The sequence below is a fragment of the Humulus lupulus genome, chromosome 9 (genome assembly GCF_963169125.1).
Source record: "Humulus lupulus chromosome 9, drHumLupu1.1, whole genome shotgun sequence".
Taxonomy (NCBI): Eukaryota; Viridiplantae; Streptophyta; class Magnoliopsida; order Rosales; family Cannabaceae; genus Humulus; species Humulus lupulus.
Genome location: NC_084801.1, coordinates 32,431,905 through 32,441,744, shown reverse-complemented (window position 1 = coordinate 32,441,744; position 9,840 = coordinate 32,431,905). Strand labels below are relative to the sequence as shown.

Sequence of the window (9,840 nt, the reverse complement as noted above, 5' to 3'; positions counted from 1 at the left end):
ATTCATAACAACTATGAACAAGTGCAACAAGGAAAGGAGCCAGAGAAACTACTGTAATAATGAATAAAATATTCCTTAAAATATACTTCAAGCAGCAGTATGTTTAAAAAATCAGATTTATAACTAAGAAAAAGATGTTGTAAAGTGCTATACCAATAAGCAAATTAAGTTTCCCTCAATTCATATAGCAATACAAGGATCCGTGTATGCACCTCAAGGTAGGAAACTCAAATTCTGCAGACGGCTCAGCTGTATCTTGATGAATGTCAGAACTGCGCCGATTCTGTGGATATGAAGACAATGGTTACATTTGTGGAGGGGTAAAGACCGGTGCAACTCTCTTAGATCTCTGCATAAATACTGCTGCAGCACACTGAAGGGTAATAGAAAAAAATAATAATAAAATTATAATTTGTTAAAGTGAGACAATATATAGTTTAAGAAAAAAATTACTTGCGGGTGGAAGATTAAATTAGTTATATCTTTAATTGAAAATAGAAGAAAAAGGCAAAATACATGTTCCAACCGTCAATCCAAAGTGAATTCCCTATATACATTGCAGCTAGCAAGAATAAAGTAAAAACCCCAATACAAAAATAAAACACACAAAAAAAAGTATAAATCATTCTAACTCTGGATATTGTGAGAAATAGCACATCTTTATGAAATCTTGTCAATTTCTCAAATATTAAATTCATTTAAGAATCATTTACTAACTGAATTGCATAACAACACAAATGCAATATATAGATGTATGTATGTATGATGGGAAAATAATATATATTTATATAAATATAAGTTCTTACCGAATGGAACCGGGAAATGTTTTGATAAAAAATGCTATGACTTTAGAAGAAAAACTCAGATTATCCCCAAATGCTTCTCATCGTGCTAACAAACAAAGATCACACAAAAAAATATACAATATTTAAATGCCAAAAAAAACATGGTAGACCTAATAAGAAAAAAAAATACAAAATGAACTTAATTCATATATTTTGAAACTTTTAGAACAATCCCAGACAACGTTATTCATTAAAAAAAAATACCAAAGAAACTTACCTTTTCCCTATACACTATAAGAGATTATCAGAGATACATGTAAAATCCATATATGGATTTAAATTTATTTAGTGATGAGTTTAGCAGTGGCCTCATAAGCAGCCCCAACCTTCCAGACATTGGGTATGGCATTGGTAGAGCGAACCCAATAACTGTACCCTAAACTGGTTGTAGATTGGAATCCCAAGGTGATCGGTCCGCTGCTTGTTGGTGGATTTGCCATGTCCCAAACTGCCCCATAGGCTCTGCGCATGGGTTTCCATTGTTTTGTATCCTCCTGCACATAAACAAACAGCATTGACTCATCAATCAATTTATTGGTTGGTATATTAGTATTAAAGGTTAAAATCAGTTTTCAACTTTTTAAAAGACTTATTTTATATATTGAATAATTTTCCAATGGTATAGCATCAAAGAGACCTTTTTGGACAGTTTTAAAAATGGTGTTGAGTATTATTAAGCTATATAAAAAAAATGAAGGCGAATTGAAGATATATACTAAAATATTCATATATATACTTGCCACAATTCAACCGCTGTGATGTCGTTTTGGCCGCTTACATATAAAACACTTAAAGCCAAGTAGTATGGATAATTGTTATTTTCATTGATCTTGTAGGTGACCTTGTCCTTGTAACATGGGTACTTGCAAGAGATCCTTTTATATTCTACTTCAACCACACCATAACTGAGTAACTTTTTGTCAACGTTTGGAAGAACCAACTTTTTGAAGGCTTGTGGGATGAGTATGAAGTCAGTCCTATCACCTTCCCCAGAATCAGTAGGATGACAATTTCAACCCTGTCTCCAGTGTATATATCTCTCTCAGTTGCAGCAACAAAAACTGTTTTCACCAAATCAATTGCTTCTGCTTCAAAAAGTGGAGTGACAGCATCCTATCATTGCAAAGGATTTGTGGATCAGACAAAGGCAGAGTAAGGACCATATATGAATGGGTAATATAAACTTGAGGTCAAAGATTATACCTGAGCAGGCAATAGAAGAGGGCTGGGAGCCTTTAAACGCTTATCCAAAATAGGCACGATAAGTGTTGAACCAGAACCTTGAGAGCTATATCCAACCTTCTCTTAGGAACCAACAACAACGTATGTGAAGATACAACCCTTGCCTATTGAAATCAATACATCTAATTAGCATGCAGAAAGGTCATCAAATAGGCAACACTAGAGTTTTATCGATTACCTTCATTATCGAGACCACCTAAAACTTTGAATGAGTAGTAAGGAAAGAAACGTTTGTAGTAGAGAGTGTTTGACAGCAATTGGGCCATAGCAGGGCAGCTCATTTGTTTGTTATGTTGATGTTGATAAATCTAACAAAATATGATATAAGTTATAAATAGATGAAAATGAAAAGGAAGGCAGCTACCTAGAGGGTCAATCAAATACCTCACACCCACTCATGAAAGTATTTTAAAGTGTGCAGATATCTTAGTTTATTCAACTTGGTATTACTACTTGAAGCCTTACCAAATGTTTAGCATCCAATTGCTTCTGTAAAGCTCTCACACCAGCTTGAAAACTAGATGAAGCCAGCACGGTTTTATCAGCTCTATGAGTTTAAGATAAATTACAAACATTCAGAAGATCAATCAAGAAACTTAGGAGCCAATCTAAAAGCTTTTTTCATCTGTGAAAGAGTCCGATAAAAAATCATCAAGCAGCACAAAAAAAAGGAAAAGATTCATTTTATTAATGCTTATTGAAATAAGCAACAATTTTCTATAGGGAGATCAACAAACACACACATAAATACATATATGCATATATCTTGCTACCAAATTATCCAAATGAACATCGATTATTTGTAAAGGTTCCACTCAACAAAGTGTAAAACGGAACCCATAACTATAACTTTACTTTTACATAAACCAAATATTAAATGTTCAGTATATTGAGTCTGCTGCCACAGTTCAAATACAAATTTGACGACCACAAACGCACTACAACCCTTTTTCAAGGAAATAATTATCATCATTACCCAACAGTCCAATAAGTTTAGTAAAGCATTTTTTCATCCTAAAACCGACGCTTCTAACTCAAAAAACTCTCCTAGATGAAATCTTAGCAAGTAAATATCTATTAAGAGTGGGAGGAAAGCGTACAGTTTACTGATTTTCGAGTAATCTCGGGTAAGAACATTATAACCGGTCGACATCCGAGTATCGGCGGCGATCACACAGTAATCAACTCCCGCGATTGCCACATAGGATCCGCCACTGTTTTTGTAGGGGGACCAGTTAGCGTGTTGCTTGTTCATTGTGAAGGTGAAGGGCTAAGTCGGAGAAAGAGAAGGGCCTTCGGTTAGGGCTTGAAAGAGGAGTGAAATTGGAGTATTGTAGTGTGACCCTTTCCATTATTTTCCTTTCTTTTTCAGATATTGGCTTCGATATTTGGCTGTCTTTAGCTTCAAGAAAACGAAAATGGTACCAATGGCTATTTTATACCTTGTTTTCCAATCCATAGGTGTCAAATTTTCACCTAAATACAAAAAATTTCCCATTAAAATCTCAAAAGACTGACAAAAGAAAGAAAACCCAGAAAGATGAGAGAACCAAAAAAATTTGGTGTGTTAAGTTTTACCATGGAGAAGAGAAGCAACAAAGCCTATGGAAGAGAATTGGAAAATGAGGTAAAGACCACTATCAATACAACAACCAAGGAGTGATAAAATGTTTCTATGGTGGACATGGCCAATGGTTCCAATCCCAGTCAAAAAATCTTTCTCTTTTCTCTCTTCCGAAGCTGTTTTTGTGAGCCTTTTCACACCTATTTCGTCTGCATTTCTCAAAATTCCTTTATATACCTCTGCATAGCCTCCTTTTCCGACCAAATTATCTGATACCCACTTCACAAAACACCATTATAATCCAAAAGAACAGAACAAAAAGGGCAAGAAGAAGAAGAAGAAGAAGCTAACCTGAGCTAAAACCATCGGTGGCCTCGGAGATTTCTTCAAAAGAGAAGCATTTCCAAATGGGTCTCTGAAAAGACTCGGTTCCTACAACTCCAACACAGTCTTCTTCACCATTGGGGTTTGGAGCTTTCTTCTCTGCTGCTGCTTCTTCGCCACTGCCATGTTTGTTGAGCTCTACACTAATTAGAATCTAGATGTAAGAGAAAATGAATGTGATAAAGATTAGAGAGCTATCAGAGGAAGAGTGATTTGGGCAAGACAGAGGAGAACACGAGAGAGAGAAGTAGGAAAAAAAATAAAGATATATTTTTTCAGTTTCCCTATAAATAAATTCACTAACCCGCTAATTTTACACTATACCGTATTTTATGTCCTATTTTTTTAACTAGCTTTTGTAATACTTTTTCAATAATCTTATATCCATGTGTTGTGAAAAGTGGTTTTTCTTGTAGTGCTTGAACCCAGGCTTTGGGAGGCCTCTGTCTGGGAGGTGTGCCGCAACCCTATAGGGCAAGTCGCAGCCCACGCCTCTCTACAGAGTAGAGTAGGCATATTGTAGGAGGGATGTGGCGTGTCCGTTAGGGCCAGGTCATGGCCCGCCTGGGCATTTTTGGCCTTGGGAAGCTTTTAAAAAAAGGGAATTTTTTCCTTAGGGCTCGGGATCAGTTTCGCTACCTGGTTTAGTGGAACTCGAGGATCTGGAGGCTAGGACTTCATCCGGAAGCCTTTATTCGATCATTGTTGATGGAATTCTATTTATGGTTGACTAGGTTACCATTAGGGGCTCAAAACTAGGATCGTGATCGAGGGTCATTCTTATCTACGCTTTATTCGGACCTGAGGTAATAAAATTGCACCCAATACGTGTTGTATGTGATTAGGGCTTGGCCTAACTGTTATTAATTATCTTGACTAGGGTTTGGGCCCCGAGGACATTTATATTTAAGCTTTTGATTTACATGTTGGTTGATATCCTCTTAAGTGTTTTATGACTATTTTGTGAATTCCGTGGTTTGGGCTTGAGGTCCCGTTAAATAAGTATGATTAGTATCGCGAGAATGGTTATTCGATGGTGTTTTGTGATTAACATGGATGCATGCTTATTTGTTGGGATATGCCTATCCATATCTATTTTTGTATTGTGGTCTATATTCCTGAATCAGGGCTTGACTCATTAGTCAAGGACGTAAATAGCGCGTTGCGCCCTAGCCAAAAGGCTTACGCCTAAACCAGTAACGTATTATTATGTTGGCCAACCCTAGGGTTGATGAAACTTTAAAGCGCTAGATACGCTGGACTAGCTCTATGCCTAGTTACTCAAGACTAAGGGAAAAGGCTCCAGGTGGTTCTATGGTCACGTAACTTGGGCATAGGACCCCGGGATTGACTCTAGGGTTAATTCTTTGGGCAGAAACCCCAGATTGGTCTAATGAGCACTTGTTTGTAACTGAATCACTTTATTTGTACATTTATATCATTGGACGTGCTGGAGAAGTATCTAGAAGTTTATATTTTCTTTTTTATGCACATGTTAAGTATTCTTGCTGAGCCTTAGCACACGGGTGCTTTATGGTGCAGGTAAGGGGAAGGGAAAGCTTGACCAGCCATGAGGTTGAGAGCTTCGGTGGCGGTGTGTACATATGCTGTTGGTCAACCACCACGACCGGGGTTATCTCAGAGGAACTAGGGTTATAGCCCTGTTTTTACCGCTTAGGCCGGTTGAATGTAATTTTTGAAGAATATTCACCCTTTTAAAAGTTGGTTGTAATATTTTGGGATTCCATGTTTGCATATGAAAATTTTTATATAAAGGTCAACGATTCATTTAACCAAAAAATTTAACCCTAACCCTTGACATTAATCTTAGTTATACATTTTAACTAAATGACTTGGTTAGCAAGTCTGACACAATTTAAAGTACCTAGTGTAACGGTCCTGAATTAGGAGGATGTTACATGCTATGTTCTGGGAATCCAAATCATAAGGGGTAGGAAGAACAAGCTCTTGGAACTTCCTCATGGTAATTATATAGATAAGGTGATTGAAAGGTTCTCTATGGAGAATTCCAAGAAAGGTCAGTTACCGGCCAAACATGGAATTACTCGGTCCATAGAGCAATGTCCAAAGACATCTCAGGAGGAAGAGGACATGAGAAAGTATCCCTATGCTTTAGCAGTTATGAGTCTTATGTATGTTATGTTCTGTACTAGACCTGACATATGCTATGCAGTGGGGATTGTAAGTCGTTAAATCAAATCCAGGTTTGGAACACTAAATTGTAGTAAAGCACATTCCCAAGTATCTTAGGAGAATGAGAGATTGCATTCCTGTATATTCAAGGGATAATTCAAACACTACTGGATACACTAATTCTGTTTCCAATCAGACAAAGATAATTGTATGTCAACGTCTGGGTTAGTATTCACTCTTGTTGGAGGAGCTGTAGTCTGGAGAAGTATTAAACAATTCAGTTTTGCAAATTCAACCATGAAAATCGAGTATATAGAGTCTTGTGAAGAAGCTAAGGAAGAATTTTGGTTGAGTAAGTTCTACACTAATTTGGAAGTAGTTCCAAAAATGGATAAGCCACTAATCTTGTACTATGACAACAATGGAGCAGTAGCTAATTCCAAGGAACCTAGAAGCCACAAGAGAGGAAAGCATAAAGAAAGGAAATATCATCTGCTAAGAGAGATTGTGCACAAAGGTGATGTGAATGTTATGAAGATAACGTCGGAACAGAACCTGGCAGACCCATTTACTAAGACACTTCCTGCAAAGTCGTTTATGGGTCATATATGCAACATAGCATTAAGGGAAATGCATCACTTGCATAAAGGGCAAGTGGGAGATTGTTAGAATTAATGCCCTAAAAGCATGTAATGACATTTTATTGATTTAAATAAAAATACAATTTTATTATACTTAAATGTTATAATTATTGTTTATATTAATTATATAATAATATGAAGAACATTCCTTATTCATTCATGAGAATATGATCTGGTATTAGTAAGAGAGAATCAAGATCATATATAATGAATAAAATAGTCAGTAACATATTAAAGAATGGAATCTTTAATTAATGGTTACTAGTGCGGTTTACTAAGCATACATGATGCAAGTGATCTAGATTTGAATTACTGACATGGATAGACATCTTAGTAAAGGTGTTGTATATAATAGAGATTATATATGACATGAGCGATGATAATTAATTATCTTTATAAACTTGTCGCTTGACATAAAGATTTAGTTCTTATCATAATAAATGATCATTTGTAGATCAGTCTAAATCCTTAGTATTCATGAACTCTTGTTTGTATTTATTGTGTCTTTTAATTCACTCGTTAAGGTTTCTTAGAATAATGATGCAAATGACTTTTGTTTGGAGATTCAATATCAAGAATGGCTGAGAACATGATTTACAATAATGAAATCCATACTTTCCCAACAGATTGAATATTGGTTCCCCTAAGGCATAATTCTGGAACTAAATAGTTATTGAGCTCAAATCCATAATATGATTATAGAATAATTATTCGCTAGTGAATTAACAATACTTAAGGATCAAGAGGTAATTAGAATGGAAAAACGGTAATCTTGACCATCTCTAATTAACGAACCAATAAATGGAGGACATGGCTACATTTATTGATTATATCAATTGACTAAAAGAGAAAACTTTGTAAATATAATTCTATAAATGCTTAGAGTGCAATTCCATATTTATAGTGGAGTAATCATGAAATTAAAAAATAAGATTACTAGATTAAAAGAGTTTAATTAATAATCGGGTTTATAGGAGCTTCGTATTATAGGTGCAGGGTCCCTAAATCATCCCTATCATACACTGTCAAGGGTAAGAATGTCAAAAGAAAGATTTGTAGAGAGAATGACTTAATTGAAAAGGAATTCATTTTTAAGGGCAAGGAAAAAAAATTCAAGACTTCATTGATAAGTTCATTGCCAATGGGACGAGGTGAACTGCCGCGTGAACCTCTAGCTGAAGAACTGGGGAGAAGAGCGTGCTAGATGGTCCTCTTCTTCCCATTCGGACATCTGAAGAATTTTGAAACTAAATGTTTCAACGAAGGGGTAAACTGGTGCATATAAGATGTAGAGAGGACAGTTACCCCAGTTGTTCCAGACAGCGAGGCCAGAAGACATAGCTTGGCAAAGCCACTCATTTAGAGGATAAGAAAGTTCGAGTAGGCCAAAGAAATTTTGAGTAGCAGAGATAAAGAAAAGGAAAATAGTGTAATACGAGCATGAGATAGATGATGTATTCATAAAGATGTACCTTTGTGATGAATTGGAATAAAGAGAACAAATTTTTGAGGAGATAAAGTTTCAAAGAAAATTATGAATAGCTATTATATATTTCTCTGAATCACAGGTTTACCAGACAATGCATATGACAAAGATAAATATGAGAATCAAATAACAGAAAAAAGAATGAATGACAAGGAGAACTAGAAGGATCTAAAAGAGATGTGCCCTAGAAATAAAGAGTGAAACGCTCGCATGAATGTATTTAAACATAGTTCAAAGACTATGGCCATTGGTAGAAACAGAAGCTTTAAAGAGTGGCTAGATTAGTAAAGCAGAACCTTCACTATAGAACATAATAAATATAAGAAATAGCATTGCACATCAAAATGCTTCTACACTCGAAATAGAGCCCAATCAACATAATTAAAAATCATAATATGACAAAGCACAAAGTATGATTTGGATTAAAGACGACGTGACGTAGAAAGAAAATGAAACCCAAAAGCTCAACACAATGCGATTTAAAGTAAAGCAGATCTGAGTGATAAATACACAAAGAAAGACTAGCATGCTTGGATGAGATAGAATATCTCAGTCTAGAATAAAATAAAAATACAATAATTAGTGGCGATTTCATACTTGAAGGAGGCCTCTGGTCGAGAACCCAGATAAGAGGATCCTAACATAGCGTACAACATTGTAATTCGCTTTGGATGAAAGAATTACATGGTTGATGATTTACGAGCCTTAATTGGCAAATAAAATTAGCAAGAAGAGGTTGTACTTATGTTGTAAAACGTAGTTGATGATTTGAAGGCCTTATTAGGGATAAATGTAGAGTTCCATAATGTTTACTTAGTTAGCTAGCTAGTAGTAGTTGTAGAATTTTATATTTCGTGGATTTTGGTTCAAATCGGGACTTAGTTGGAAACTCCTAACAATAGTAATGGATCGTATAAGTTTAACCTATAGTTTAAGAATATTAATTATAACATAAGGTTTGATTAATATTTCTGGTTATAAATATGATAATTATTATAACCTAAGGTTTAGATAGAGCCAATAAGAATATGACACTTGTCACATGCATGATTATTAAGGAATTATTTGTAACGCCCTGGATAGCCAAGACCGTTACACTGTGTGTTTATAAGGTGCCAGACTTGCTAATCAAGTTATTTACGTAAAATCGTGTTACTGAATCAGTAGAGGAACTAAGGTTAAAAGTGTTTTGGTCTCAAAAGTTATATTTTCATTACTAAGCATTGTTTATTTACATGGGATCCCAAAAATGACAGTTTAAAAGCCCTTTACAAAAAGGTTACAAAGTTTAAACACACTGACTGGCCATACTAAGGCAAAAACGAACAGTTAGGTAGTCCCTGTCCTGGTCCACTCCTCGATCGTGGTGATCGAGCAGCTAGCTATGTACATTTCACCTTGGAGCTCTCCTCCTCGGGCTTGGTCCAACCTGCCCTTGCCTTAACCTGCACCACGTAGCACCCGTGAGCCGAGGCCCAGCAAGAAAGCATGATAACATAGTAAGATCAGCAACACTTAACAAAT

General features: G+C 35.7%; 2 protein-coding genes across 2 annotated transcripts; both read right to left on the bottom strand.

Moving 5' to 3' along the window:
* Nucleotides 1-467: 467 nt before the first annotated feature.
* On the bottom strand, nt 468-1,854 carry LOC133799588 (expansin-like B1; the record flags this gene model as incomplete). The annotated part of the gene is made up of 2 exons (XM_062237590.1): nt 468-1,339; nt 1,582-1,854. Coding segments are annotated over 2 exons (486 nt in total), but the record flags the coding sequence as incomplete, so codon positions are not given.
* Nucleotides 1,855-3,438: 1,584 nt separating this feature from the next.
* Nucleotides 3,439-4,813, bottom strand: LOC133799587 (probable receptor-like serine/threonine-protein kinase At5g57670). Its single transcript, XM_062237589.1, has 4 exons — nt 4,775-4,813; nt 4,003-4,189; nt 3,666-3,920; nt 3,439-3,563 (listed from the first exon to the last, which is right to left on the bottom strand). The coding sequence occupies exons 1-4, from the start codon at nt 4,811-4,813 to the stop codon at nt 3,439-3,441; spliced, it is 606 nt and encodes a 201-aa protein (XP_062093573.1).
* Between the last annotated feature and the right edge of the window lie 5,027 nt (nt 4,814-9,840).